We start from the raw sequence: 14923 nt of genomic DNA, 5'->3' as shown, positions 1-14923 counted from the left end.
CTTCATGTATTTTTGCCTCTTGATTTTTATTGTTTTGTTTCGGGAAAAACATCTCTATATCAAATGCTGGTGGAACAGACCAGCCACAATTCTCTCCATAGTTATTTCAAGTTTTAATTTCACTGTTTTCAAGTGATTTGTGAGTCCTTAACTGAACAAGTGATGATACAAATGTGTAAAGGTTTGTGTAGATGCCATTTTTCTCCAAACCCTGACGGTGAGGATACACTGTTTTTATTGGCGTTAAGCGCACTTGCAAATTACATATATTGTGTTAGTGGCTCCCCTAGAGGCCATTGATAATACTGCAGGATCATGAACTGAAGACTTACAATCCTGTGGAACAAAGCGCCCGATTGGTCAGGAAAGAGTGGAACAAACCATTAACTCGGGAAAATGGGGGTGCAGGGAAAGTACTTGTCTTCGCGTAGTATAATAATTAAAAACTATTACTGGGGTATATAAGAATATTATTATTGTTAAATAATAATGTTCGCCATCTTGTCTTTAATCTCGTGTACCTATTCTCTAAAGATAAGCAATATCATCATCATCATAACTGCTGCCGTATGTTACTTCGATGTTAGTGTTTTTTGTGTGTTTTAAATCTGGTCAAATACATTTTCATTCGCAAGCGTGTACGTTACAAATTCTGCTATAACATAGCGTACTGTTCATTGCATTTAGGAATTAGTCTGACTTAGTCTGAGAAGTGTGACATATTATTTGCATTTATTTTATTTACCTCTTAAATGCGGGTTTTTAGTTCGAGGAACGCCAGAGCAGTGTTTTCCAGTTGTCCACTAGATGGGAGTGTTCCGCCATACGTTCAAAGATGCGATCAGTCTGCGTTTTCTTTTTTATAGTTGGTTGAAGCACTGGATATTATCAGTCATTCAATATTTTATTTGTTATCTTATCTAAACATGTGAACTCAGCACTCTGCTCAACTATCCCCTCACATTTGATTGAACGTAATTTTCTGAAGCAGCTCATTCATTTTTCTTACCAAATTATATTTCCTCATTTCCAACACTAAGATATTGACGCTTCCGTGGTTCCTGTTGTCACGACAGACCACTGTGCCTAACTTGGTCTGACAGTCACCGGGGTCACCTGAGAATCTCTGGTCTTGAGAGGAGAGCTGGCAGAGCCGGCGAAGGTTCAGTGAACTGGAGTGGGCGCAGCCACCGATGTCTTTCCAGGCTGCGACGGTAGTTTTTGAAAAAACTGATTTGGCAGATTGCTACCGTGGGCTTGGAAGAAGAGGCCCAGATGAAGGGGACTGTGAGTTGGTGGAGTCCATACCAGCAATACACGGCCATCCAAATTTGAGACCAGGACACTGCTGAATAGTGATGCAACATTTATATAAAATATAAAAAAGGCCCATTCATGGGTCAGTAATAGTGTTTTATGAGTTTGGTATGACTGCAACTAAAAAGCAAGGTTACATCTCCTAGGTGTTTTCTCATACTATCAGGGTTACAACATGCTGATAAAAAGGATTTCAGCACAGTTTCATATCCAGTGGACTCAGTCAGCATTAAACAGATGTTATCAGCTTCTGCTCTAGTGGGTGGCGCTGTTGCTCCCCACGCCATAGGGCAAAGATGACAGCTGGTTGTAGCTGGGCAGGCTGTCCCGACTGTGGTCATCGAGCGACTGTCCCGGCTGGAGTTGCGTCCTTCCCTCTGCACTGATCCCTGCAATGTCGCTTCGGCCGCACAGGACCGAGAGTGATCTCGACATGTTGCTCAGCATGTTCTCCATGTGTGCCATCTGTTCCAAATGTAAACATGATCACAATCGCATAGAGATCATTTGAAAACAATCTAGTCAACTTGTTTTTGTGTTCTATTCATGTGATAATATATCTGTGCCAGTCACATGGTACAATAAAACATGGATGGTGTTTTATTCACTATGGCCCCCCACAACAACAAACTATGAACTGTTCTTTTAAGAGTTGGAAATGGTACGTTTTTTTTGATAAAATGTGTTCAACTCACTTTGTCCTCCATTCGACTGAGTCTGGATCCAATGGAGTTGCTGCTTTGATCATTGGCTCGATCTTGAACAATAAAGAGGGAATCTGGAGATTAGAAACTGAAACATACGGTACGTTTTCAAAGAGGGTTTGGCTCTTGTTTTTACCTGGGTTTTTCTGGAACAGAGATGTCTTCCCTAAAGACTGGTCCAGTCTGTCAGACAGAGTTGTTATTCATATTTCATTCAAAGAGCTACAAAGCTTTTTTTTATTATTTACCTCCTCTGCACCTCCTTGATTCGCACCATAAGGTTAAGGTGACCTTGGGAGTAGTGCTCAATCACATCCTGGACGTCATATGGCTTCCGTGCTTGCTGTTCAATGTGAGAGTTTCATCATTTAAGAGCTGACTTGGGTGCAAATGAGCAGTTTGTTGAATTATTAGATGTATTTTGTTTATGACAATTAAGTCTAGAATCTATATACATGACATTATAACAACTGAACAACAAAGGAGACTCCAGCAAACTTGCAAGAAAGACATTTTTTGATGTTTTATAATTGTATTTTTATACAGAATTCGGTCTTGCAAGTCAATAGCTCATCTTCAATGGACTCCGTTCTCAGGTATTTTACCAGGACATTACCTGAAATTTCCGTTTTGCCACACTGAAGCGAATCCTCTGAATCACCTTGATGGCGGTCCGGTGAGAATTTGTCATCCTGTCAGACACATTGGCACAATATGAAATCTACTTAGGTACTTCCCCCGTCTCCCTCACGGTGTCGTGCCGTTACCAGTCGGCTCACAAGACCGAGGTCAACTGGACTTACGTAATGTGTTGCTTGCTTGCATCAGATGAAAATATTTTACTCATATTAGTAGGTACAAAATACTGTTGTGCAGATGTGCAGAGTTTCCAGATTCCATTTCTGCAGTTCCAGTTTGTTTGAAGCGCCTGCCTTATAATTCATAATTCATCCGTTCGTATTTCAAGGGTTAGACAGGCTTTCAGTGGAATAACTCCAGAGTGATCGGTGTGATGATAACTAGAAGCAGAAAGGCTGTTTTCTGATTGTGTCCGGCAGAAAAAAAACTGCTGAAGACACCCAGCTGCAGCACTGAGGTCTCTGAGACGGAGTTGCTGCACTCAAGTTCATTGACTGCTGAACCACGGAGTGAGTCGGGAAGCAATTTTACTTGAGAGTCTAACTCTTCTCCTCGCGGCAGTTGACACTTGTACTTGCCTACTGGCAGACAACTGCCATAAAATGTCAAGTGAAAGTTTGTGTTGGCAAATATGAAGTTTCAAAAAGTACAGATGATTCTTTTTCCAATTCAACTGTTACTACCCAGTCAAAAATAATTATAACTGCTAGATTCATATAACATAAGACAAAAAAAATGGGAGCAAAGCACTCACTCAGACCACACTCATAACTCAACAGACATAGAATCACAAATACATGAAGGCAGTGAGCAAAAATGTTGAAAAGAGGCCAAATAGACTTAGGGACATCATTCACTAAAATTACCACAAAACCAGTATAAGTATTTTCTAGTATTCATGCCTGTTTTAGGTGACTCTATACTCTTCACAGAGTCACGATTACCAAAATACTAGTAAAAACTTTTAGCACAAGGACTTCATGCAGTACATTTTTGGGAAAAACGTATTAAATGACACACTGGAAGATACAGTATAACCACATCAGTCAACAAGTACGCAGATTTTTGTGTTGATTTTATCCCAAATTTTCACATTTTATTTTTAATATTTTTATTTTTTCTTAACTATATCACTTGTACAGTTTCACGCTTTCGATAGATTTGTCGTGTCTGTTTGAAATAACTGTTTGAAATAACCATCTCAGAGTCACCCTGAAGCTTTCTAACTACAAATGTTTTTAACAGCTGTTTCCTGAGCCCATTTATTACCATGCCATGACATAAAGTGCTAAAAAAATCATCTCGCGCTGTGTAAATGCTTCAACAGTTCCTTACGGTCCTCTCACACTGTTATGGAAAGGCATATATCGGAGGAGCGAATCAAACTCACTGTGACAGAGTGCTTGCAGGTGTAAGTTGGCTGTCCAGCTCGCACTCCTGTGCCAGATCCTCAGCAAAGCTCTGAGGATCCAGCAGGTCGCTGTTCCTTTGTCCTGAGAAGTAAGAGATACAAACTCAAGTTAAGCTTGTGTGACCTTACAAACACAACAAGGTTCGACGCCCTCCTCTCCCGTCGTCATTAAACTCCAACAACACGCCCCACTTTCTCTTTCCTTTGGGAGCAGCTGTGTTACCTTTTTAAAACACATCGCAAAGCATTTCTGAGCCTGTGAACCAGTTCAATGCAAAGTACCGTAAATGTCACTACATTAATCATTCTGTCTGTGTGGAGGAGTGAGTGTGATATACAAATTACATGCACCATGACTTGCTGTCAGTCCCAGCAGTAACGCCCAAAACAAGACATTAAAAGCACTGTCAGTATTTTGCATAAACAGTGTTATAACGCCTATCTAATGTACAAAAAAAAGAAATAAAAGATGATGAAGTGAAAAAGTGAAAAACTAGCTTCACAGACCACAGTAGTTTGTTTTCTGCTGTCAGTACATAACTCTGTCTGGGCCCCAGTCGTAGTTTATTTGTGCAGCAGTGACCAGTTTTGCTTGATAAAAACAAGTCAGTGAAAAAAACAAAAGGAGCATTTAAGGGCACTTTGGCTTTGAGCTATTCATTTCCGAACCTTCCTCTCTCCTCCCTTCCGATGCTGTTGACCGAAGCAAAAATAAATTTTCAGCTCCTTGCATGAATGTAGAGAATGGACTCTCAACTATGTCTTCATTCCTGTATATATCTTCCCCTTTGGGGTGAAACAATGTGAGCCAGTCCAAGACAAAGGTGCTGGTTTACTGGAGATAAAAGTTAGTGCTTTCCTTCCATGCTTGCTTCGCATTTGGTATTTAGGTGAGGGAACTATGACTGATATGATACGAGACTGAACTCAATGCCTTAAGCATTCAGTCATAATTCATTGGCCGTCATTCAGGAGGCAACAACTGAGGTGCAGGAGCACACTTGAGTCTTTGGGGATTCAAAACATTTGTGACAGTGAGAGATTCAGTTCTGACTCATTTACATCTGGTCGCTAAGCTCTCCTCCAGAAAAAATCAAATGAGCTGTAACCTGCGTTTATCATCTGATTTTTTTTTGTTATTTGAAGTCACGCAAAGAACAATACAATTATGCCAATAATTTGAGAGCAGACGTCAACATCAGTGACTTAAGAAAGTCCATAAATGTGCTAAACAGAAACACAGCGGCTCAAAGCAGCGTCCAACTCAGCGTCCATCTCTACATTTACCAGCCAAACACAAGTGAGTGAACCACCACAGACTGATATCGAACCATCTAATGCAGTTGAGAAGCTTTCCATAAACACAGATTTAAAACTTTCTCCACAATATAGAAGACTGTAAACAGGCCTCCTGAGTCAAAACTTGCTGAGGGATGAAGCACGATCCTCATGAATGAATGAACACCTCGAAGTATCAGGGAACAACATGACACTATTAATGAGGCTTTACTTTGAGGTGTGAAAAAAAAAAAATCTATGAGGACGAAAATGTATAACACTCACATACTACTGAAAAACCTGAAAATCATTTGAATTAAACAAATCTGGTTTATGAAGACAGAGCAATCATCTCACAGTGAATTGCTGTTGCCATATAATATTTAATCTTCGTCTAAAACTGGAGTGATGTGAACCAAAAACTAGATCTTTTCCAATACCTGTTCCAACGTCAGCGTGCGGCTCCCACCCTCCATCAAACGAAATGCAGGGATACACGGGAGCCGTCGGAGAGTTGTCATTCTCAACGACTCTGGTCTTGTTCTTGGACTTCCCCTGCACATGAGAGGCACGTGAGACTCAGCACACTTTTCATTTGCCCCAGTAATGAGAGCCTTTCACGCTCAATACTCGACTCACTCTGTGCAGCGGATAACCTGACTCAAACAAAACAGCGGCACACGTTGCTTTTCACACTCGACCTTGACCTTGCTTCATCTCCATTTATATCATAGATGTGTTTGAATGAAGTTTAAATGAAGTCAAGACCAGCTGCGACAGCGATCTAAGTGGTCTGTCTACATTATTGATGATTTACTTTTCTAAGAAGTAAAGTTTGTTTTCATTTAATGCTAACTCACCGTTTTACCAGCTGAAGACAGGGAGGATACGTTTGATTTTCTCTTTAAAAACACCTTGAGTGAGACAGAATCCTGCTTCTCCACAGCGAAGCGTCTCCAGGCATTCTACACACGCAGGTGGAACAGAAATACATGACTTATGAGGATGATGAGCTGTGTGTGGTGTGTTGTTTTTAGAAATACCTGGATGAGACTCGCGGCAGCAGGTATCTGCCTGTTGAATTGTTTCTGTCTTTGCTTCTGCTGCACCATCAAGGCCAAGCCAGAGCCCAAAATTCCCTGTGAACAAACCGCTGGTTTTGGTGAGTTCATTCCAACAATGAATCCTTAGGGTGAAAGAAACCTGCACATAAACCCAGGCTGACATTTTATACATCAAACTTCTCCAACAAACAAGGCTGTTGACAATCCTCAGATTCACAAATCTGCAGACGCTGCAATGTACTGCACAGCAGTGGGAGGGAATAAGCTTCTCTACTTACAGCAGGAAGTGCAAAGAAGGCAACAGCAAAGACAGCGAAGAAAGAGGCGATGGCTTTCCCCGCCCAGGACACAGGGATCATGTCCCCATAGCCGATGGTGGTCAGAGTTATCTGGAACACCAAACAAGCGAATCACTGAGTGGATATGATGCATTTCACCTTCATTATTTTAGTCTATGTCCAGGTAGTTTTTTATTAAAAAGTCCACAATTTTGTATTCAAGGATCATTTGCACAGAGAAAAAAGTAAAGACACCAGCCAGGATTTTGGCATTTGCTTATGTGGGTGAGAGGGCAATGTCTTGACTGTTACAGGACCAGGTTCAACAACCCTTCCCTCAGTTGTCAAAGCACAAACGATTCTCCCTACAGTACCAGCTCTGAAATGTGCTGTTGAGGAATCTTGTGTTTCATAGCTAGTTCTGAATGGACCTGAGCGAATGAGCCTCCCTAAATCCACATGGAACTACACAACTCCACCAAAGTCATTTCTGTCTGATCCTGAAAAATGTGACTACTATTGTTTCAGTTTATTTATTTTACTAAATTATGAGAATGTCTTTGTCTCCAGAAGTGCATCATACACACAAACACATAAGTCATAAATAAATCTGACATGCACAGATACTTACCACTCCCCACCACAGGGAGTCAGCGTAACTCTGAAAGTAGCCTTCTTCATGTTGAAGTTCAGCCAGATAGACCAAGTATGAGCAGATGATCAGACATAAGAAGCCAACGTAAAAGGTGGTGATGAGCTCCTGAAAAACACAGGTCAGTACATGATTTAGGAAAGAAACACCAAGAATGCTCACATTTATGGCATGGTGATCTCCCTCTGGTGCTAAACACAGGGGAAGACCCCGACTCACAAGTGCAGAGAGGCACATATATTTGAATCTCTTGTCAAACACACCAGCACATCGCAAAACCAGCGCATCTAAAAAGACAATGCTATTACTTTATTTTCTTCTTGTCCTTTTATACTTATCAAGAATAAAAAGTAATCAATAAAAGAGTAAAGCTATGTGAATGTGAGAGTAGTTTTCCTGTCGAAGCGAAGCTAATATCAGAGACCACACAGAAAATGAATGTACCAGCCGATGATTGTAAATCACGGATCCCAGGAGATGCCACGTTCCTCCCCGTCGATCAACGTGAAGCATCCGGAGGATCTGCAGGAAACGGATCCCTCTGCAGAGACACTCAACTGTTATGTGTGTGTATTGTGCACACAGACTCACGATCTCAGACTTCTGTGACATATGTCCCACCCTCAAACCTTCTCAGCTGGTTAATCCACGCATCACGAATAACAATGGCTTTGGTTGGGTCCCAGTTGGTGCTTCCCTTTTGTCCCACTACCCATATATCTTTGTTAGCCATGATGGCTTAGTCTTAACCAGTGGCACTCAAAGAAGGAGGTACCAAGACTGTCTCTCCGCATTCATTGTCCTAGAAGGACTGCGACAAGGTTTATGAGGAGGAGGACCGAGAGCTAGTGATGGGCCGATGAGGCTTCATGAAACAGTGTCCTTATTTTCAGAGTCCACTAGATGGCACTCTCTGCTCTAAAAGCTTTGTACAGTGGTACCTCGGTTTTCGAACGTCCCGGACTTCGAACAAATCGGAGTCCGAACAAAAATTTCGAGATTTTTTTGCTTCTGATTTCAAAACAAAAATCCAGAACTCGTACGCCCCTGAAAAAAAGCCAGAAAAGCAATAACGTGCGCAGACCGATCAGTTGACCCACAACACGCTTTGTTATTGCGTATAACGCAGCCTCTGTATGCAGACGTGTCCCGTTAGTTACATTTACTGACTGTTTTTTCTTCATATTGAGGTGTAAAACATTTCCTGTCTCCGCACTGGACCGTGGTAGAGTGTCACAGGGGAGGTGCTCGCTTTCCACACCTCCGAGGCTGGAGCACACTCCAGGGTTTGATGTCCTGTTGTGGGCTGGAGCTGGGACAGGGATGAGGCGAGTCTGGGACAGAGCGTGACTTGGTTTATGACTTTGTCACAGCCAAACTGCACAGAAGCGCACATTCAGAGCTGGACACGCACCGGGCACCTCTTCACTTCTGGAGAGACGTCACTCACTCGGCAACCCCTCCCACATGCAGCGGCCACACACATAGAGGAACAGCGCACCTGCAGCAGACACTCTACATTCACTCCTACAAAAGCCTGTTTTAAGGCTTGGAACGCATTATTTCTTTTTCCATTCATTGTAATGGGAAAAGTCGATTCAGATTTTGAACAATTTGCTTCACGAATGGCCGTCTGGAACGGATTGTAGTCAAGAACCGAGGTACCACTGTATTGGAATAGCCATTTCAATGAAACTTCACCTTACTTTTAAACCAACAACGGCACCTACTGGGCTCAAAAAATAAGGACACTGTATCATGAAGCCTCACTGGCCCATCACTACCCAGAGCCTCTGAATTCCAGTCTTTGAGCTCTGTTTTATACCAATGGCCAAAGTTTTTCAGTTTTTTCAGAGTCAATGTCAGCGACTCATTACTGATATAGAATCTCTTGCCTTGGCGAGCTGGTCCTGACCATGGAGATGTTTTAGGAATTGTTGGGTTAAACCTTCATCTGCGCCAATCTGATGTTGCCAGGGAGTTAATCCGACAGGCATCTGGTGAATGCTTTTGTCACGTCATCCACAAACACCCTGACTGGAACACCCATCCCATTCTTCAGGCGGTCCCCTCCCATCACCCCCCCGGGAGGCTTCCATAATGAACTCCATCTCCATGGTGAAGGCCAGTGAGGAGATGCTGGAGTGCGCCATTGTGCAAGGCTCCAAGTGCTGTCAAGCAGTTGTGCCATTCTCAGTTGTAATGCAGAACTGGAGGTCCTGAAAGTAGGCTTTTAGGATTTACGAGAGACACTGACCCCAAGGCAATGGTCAGGCTCAGGAAGACCACAAGCTTTTCCCTCTTGGATATAGGTTTCTGGTACCAAATGACACGTGCATATTCATGAGAAGCCATTTATCCCTGTCTTCTGTCAGTGTTTACAATGACCTTTGCAATGACCCACATCCGGGCATTCGCATACTTCACATTCTTTGCAATAAACCCTCCAATGAACACAAACTCTTACCTCAAAGCAGATGTGGCAAAAACCTGCCCCTCAGACCCGGCTAACAGCACAATTGAAGAGGCGACGACAACAATCAGGTCTGTCGGGGAGAGTTAATCATTCATGATTTAAAATGGAAATGTTTGAAATTAGAAAGGGCAGCGTTCACTTACACTTTTGGATCCACATTCAGTTTGATTACGGAGAGAAAGATGCATATTTAGTTATACATTTCTAAAGAAAAATCTTATCAGAAGCAACAAATAAATATGGATGATAATGTGTGAGTGAAATATTGCAAAAGTAGGTTAGTAATTCTCCAGACTTTGTATTTATTTTAGATAAATTCAGATACTAGTTAAGTGTTTTCATTGCTTCCTTACGCTGAAATGAATATGTGCATTACAACCCTAGTTTTTTGTGTGGCCCCTGTCAAAACTGAATTCCCCTCCTCCAGCGTCCGCTGTGCTCCTACCAATGATGACAATTGGCTTCCTGGCAAAGCGCAGTCGTCCCAGGAGGCCGACGTACTTGCTGCGGCAACCTGCTGACCACAGGCGGATTATGTATTCGGCTCCAAAGAAGACCACAAGGAAGATTTCCTACCAGGAAAGAGAGAAGACAAACGGGATCTTCTGAGAACCTTCACGAGATTCACAAGAGTCTCTCCAGTGAATGTCTTTACGTCCGTGCACTGAGACTGCTCCTCAGTGGTACTGTAACACCAGCCACCTGACAATACTGCACACTGCACCCTTGCCCTGTTTCATTCATGGTTTCAACAACAGCAGCTACTCAGCTGTGGCTGGTGATGAACAGTGTGATAAAGTACGGGACCCAGTGACTCCAAAACAACAGAAGTGTCCTTGATGCTCTCTGATCATGGTGTGGGTGCTCCACTGGCATCCCATACCTTTTTAGAAGCCCTTGAATCAGTGTGATAGGAGCCCTTTAAATGGGCGTCACTGAAGGAACACACATAAGAACTAAAGTTCAGCCGCAGGGACATCAATATGCCATCGTCATCTTAAATAAAGACCAGGATGAAATACGCATCCAGGCTCAGTCAACCACGTCTGTTAAAGCACTATCTTACAGATGGTGGAAACTGATTTTCTTTCCAAATTTTTCTGAATGTCTGAGTTGTGTAACAATACCATTCAGTGATGTCAGAACTTCGATGGGGCCCATTACAATGGAAATCGTTCATATCAGCACCATCACACACGAGTGGCCGTCACACTTTGACCTTTGACTGAGCCAGAATTGGACACAACATCCAGCTTGTTCAGGTCCCAGATGAAAAATGAGTGCGTGCCTGGACATGACATGATGTCATTCGTGAGAAGATCAGTAAAAACACATACAATGAATGAGCTGTATTGTATCCTAAAGCTGTTGTGGAAAAATACTGTTTTCATGATTCACTTGAACATTTTACTCTGAGTTGTTGAGATGATTTTCTGTGCATGACTGGGGATGTGCCAGCATGTGGGGGTCTCCAGGAGGGAGCCAGGGATGAGAGCATGGTGGTTTGAAGGTACTAAGGAAGGTTTGTTCACATATTTTATTCCTGTTGCAAACAAACACACGAAATAAACAAAAATAAATAAATGGCCAGATAGCAGTGGTTTATGTTCTTACAGCTGTGTTCTAAGTCTGAGAGTGAGAGGCACAGTGGTACATAGGGTTTAAATGATGGCTCTTCAATTGTACAGTCATTTTCCTGGAAGAGGAACATGCTATGACTTGGTTCAGATGCCACACTATAACTGTTCTCTATTTCTCCTCTTGCAACACAACATGGAAATGTTCCACTTAGTAGCTGCACAGGTGAGGAAAAACCATCATCAAACAGCTTGCAGCTTGACTTCCTATTTCACTTGGCCTGACCGTAACTGGACTAGCGGTCGTGCGCGTCATGCTATCTTTGGTTACTTACCACCCAGAAGAGGTGCGTGTGGCCCAGCTCATCAAACCCCCTCATGGTCATGAGAATGCTCAGAACCAGACAAGCAAGAACCATGAGGAACCTGCAAAACAGAGGGACAATATTTCACATTCTGCTTTTTTACTTGTGAATTGAAACCGTTGCTACAAAGGTCAACTCAATTATATCACTGCAGCTTTCTTGCAGGACTCTGTCCTTGACAATAACTCCTCCCCACCAAGCACTTTATAGTTCAGGTGTCATCTTGACAACTGCTCCCTGCCTTGACTATGAGTGCCCACACCAATAGATCATGATTTCAACTGAGCACCAATAGCTTGCAACGTCTTGATTCATCCTCCTAGCTGTAGCTCTTCCAGCAGATCATGATGACACTGGCACAACGCTCACTGACTCACACATCCACAATACAACCCCAACGTGAAACAGACAGTATAGGATGGAACAAGGCAAGGCACAGCAAGGTTCTGTAGAGAGCAAGGAGGACAGTAAGTGTTGCTGTTTGTGGGAAAGTTCAGATTGATAGCCAGATCCAGGACTGGAATGCATGCCAAATCACTTCAATGTGAGCTCCCTTGTAAAGCTCATTCAGGCACTGTCTTTTGGACTTGAAGCCAAATATCAGATTTGTAACTTCAGTGCTGATGCTTGGTTGATAACTGGGTCCTAATCTCGGTCAGAATTCTTTCCGTGTCTATCCCTGAGTTATCTTGTGCCTCTGCTCTCGCCCACTTTGGGGGTGTTCTTTGTCTTCCGAGCACCAGTTGGGTGGACCCGACCTTATATTGTGACTGGATCCAGCAGACTTGAGTATCTGGCCTCACAGCACATGTGCCATGTGGCCCTCCAGGATAACACAGTAAACAGTTCTTATGCAATCACATTTGGAAGAAGCCTGTATTCACAGGGTGCTGACCAGCCTTCAGCAGCACGGGGGCCCATAAACTGGGATTTCAGTTTTCAGCAATTCTTTGTTGTAATGTGGAGTGAGCACTGCCTCACGGTCAGTTGAGCAGGACTCCACAAGAGACGCCTCCTACACTGAAGAAAAAACACAACAGAAACCTCAGGAGAACCCTGAACATTTAAAACCAAGAAGACTGGGGGATGCAGCCGTGATCCAAGCCACTCATCCAAAACCACCAGAAGAGCGAAATGATAACATATTGATCTGGTTTGATTCCTCACACATTCCCCCAGATGAGTCAAGGTTCTGGATCGCACAGTCTCTGAAAATGTGTACGAGAAGCCTTCACAAAAACAAGATTACAATTGTAACTCAAGTGGAGCAAGAGTGGGCTCGGGGGTGTTTCTTCTGCCCCCCCCCGAATTCCTCCCCCTTTCAGCAACATTCTTCGTCCAGCAAGCTGACTCTCTTCTTTTTTCTTTTTACTTATTATGTTAGATCTATTCTCTGCAAACATTATATAGAACAACGGTCAACACATTTCCTACACATGTGCTACTTAAACAAGTGTTCAGCCCCTGAGTTGACCAACTAATGTTCCTTCTTTGCATGGTAGATTTATTTCTATTAGTTTGCTTTGTGTTGTGGGCCAGCCATTTGTTTTCTGTGCCTGGCCCCTAAGAATGTGACGGCCAAGAAGAAGAAGAAGAAGAAGAGGGTGACGTGCACTTCATTCAAGCATGTGATCAGACTCGGGGACAGGTTCATCAGGAATGCCATTTAAAACATGTGAGGACTGGCCCCACTACTGTATGAGGACAAATCAGTTTGGCTGTTTTTGAGTTGTTGAAATTGATTCGTCCACCAAAACAAATAAACTTACAAGGCAAGGTACCACTTTATACTAGTCCTGGGGCTTTCACAACTTAATTCATTAATAAATTATTGACCAAAATAATGAATCAATCCATATTACAGTAGATCCATCGTGAATAAACTGAACAATTTCAGTGCACCAATTTCAGGTGTACAACATTATAGATGTCACATTTTTTAACACCAGCACCAACCCAAATCTAAGAGCACAGCGAGGCCAATAAAGAGTTTAGCATTCAAGTATCTTCCTCAGCCCAAGACTAACTGAGAACGTGAACTTGAGGATTTAAAGTGAAACGCTTCGAAGGCGCGAAACCGCGCTTTTAAGATAGATGTCGGTCACGATTCTCTTCCTGCGATTCATCGTGAGTTTCAGTCGTTAGGTAGATGCAGATCACTCACACGAGGAAGTGATAGGCAAAGCACTTCCATCCTGACGGCCTCTCCAAGAAGTTGTAGACTCGTCCCTGGATGGAGGCGCAGGTCAGCGGAGGACGCGCTCCGGTGCTGTACACCGACCTGCGGACAGACGCTCGCGGGTGAGACAGGTAGGGGTGGAGGTAAAGCCCCTGCATGGGAGTCTTGTCCACCGCCATCCGCGTGTCCTGCAGCTCCATTGTCACCGAGTGGTCCAGAACACACGCGTGCTTATACACACGGTCCGCGCCTGTGCTCTGTCTCTCTGTGCTCCTCTGCTCGGAACTACTACTACGGGAACTGGAACGCCCACATGGGGATCAGGGTGCGCAGCTGCTCGGAAGTGAGAGCCTTGTTTTGCCAGCGTCTGCTCCCCAGTTACGACTTCCACAATCGATCACGTGGTGGTGGGGCTGCGCTGTCTACAATAGTGTAGTGCTGGGGCTCTTAAGCCTTTACATGAGAGTTTGACCCGGGGCACATTCAAATATTACAAATCTAATGGTGACGTCACGGTGTCTTAAACAGCTATATGTCATCTATGTACAGTTTTAATGGCCAATACCTTGTCAAGATAAGACATTTCATATTCAAATGTAGCTTCTTAGGTCCCCCGTCCTCATAAGCGGAGGTGATATTTCTGCCTTTCACTTGATACTGTGGTTTTTAAAATGTTTAACTAACCACATTTCAGGACTGACACAGTGCCAGCACCATCTTGCAGTGCTGCGACATTAAAGCCATTTCAGTAAGAGAAAGACGGAAGGAACACAAACAGACACGACTGGTTTTGAGAGTTTGGAGTTTTGAGAATGAATCCGCTGTAGATACATTATGTATAATCATGTCTCCTGCTTCGTATGACATGGAAATCCATAACAGTATAATGTAAAACATGAAGGTGCACCACATTGCATCTCAAACCGAACCAAATAAAGCAACGAATTAATGTTGCCAACGAACTATGAGTCCCATCAAAGTTT

The 14923-nt window shown here is 43.2% G+C and overlaps 1 protein-coding gene across 1 annotated transcript; it reads right to left on the bottom strand.

Annotated features, from left to right (window-relative positions):
* Positions 1-604: 604 nt before the first annotated feature.
* LOC128759181 (potassium voltage-gated channel subfamily KQT member 1-like) lies at positions 605-14224 on the bottom strand. The gene is made up of 16 exons (XM_053865954.1): positions 13926-14224; positions 11732-11822; positions 10265-10391; positions 9811-9889; positions 7788-7884; positions 7323-7451; positions 6692-6802; positions 6393-6488; positions 6210-6314; positions 5790-5904; positions 4051-4153; positions 2638-2713; positions 2270-2364; positions 2158-2204; positions 2013-2074; positions 605-1782 (listed from the first exon to the last, which is right to left on the bottom strand). The coding sequence occupies exons 1-16, from the start codon at positions 14138-14140 to the stop codon at positions 1573-1575; spliced, it is 1758 nt and encodes a 585-aa protein (XP_053721929.1). The 5' UTR covers positions 14141-14224; the 3' UTR covers positions 605-1572.
* Between the last annotated feature and the right edge of the window lie 699 nt (positions 14225-14923).

Source organism: Synchiropus splendidus, chromosome 5 (assembly GCF_027744825.2).
Source record: "Synchiropus splendidus isolate RoL2022-P1 chromosome 5, RoL_Sspl_1.0, whole genome shotgun sequence".
Taxonomy (NCBI): Eukaryota; Metazoa; Chordata; class Actinopteri; order Syngnathiformes; family Callionymidae; genus Synchiropus; species Synchiropus splendidus.
This window is presented reverse-complemented; position numbering and strand designations above follow the sequence as displayed.

Bases quoted from the DNA above. Each gene is read 5' to 3' on its own strand.
- LOC128759181 (XM_053865954.1), bottom strand. From the start codon at position 14,140: ATGGAGCTGCAGGACACGCGGATGGCGGTGGACAAGACTCCCATGCAG. The intron at 2,365-2,637 runs GTAATGTCCTGG...CACATTGAACAG, and splicing joins TGGCAAAACGGAAATTTCAG to CAAGCACGGAAGCCATATGA. The intron at 2,075-2,157 runs GTAAAAACAAGA...TTATTGTTCAAG, and splicing joins TCTGTTCCAGAAAAACCCAG to ATCGAGCCAATGATCAAAGC.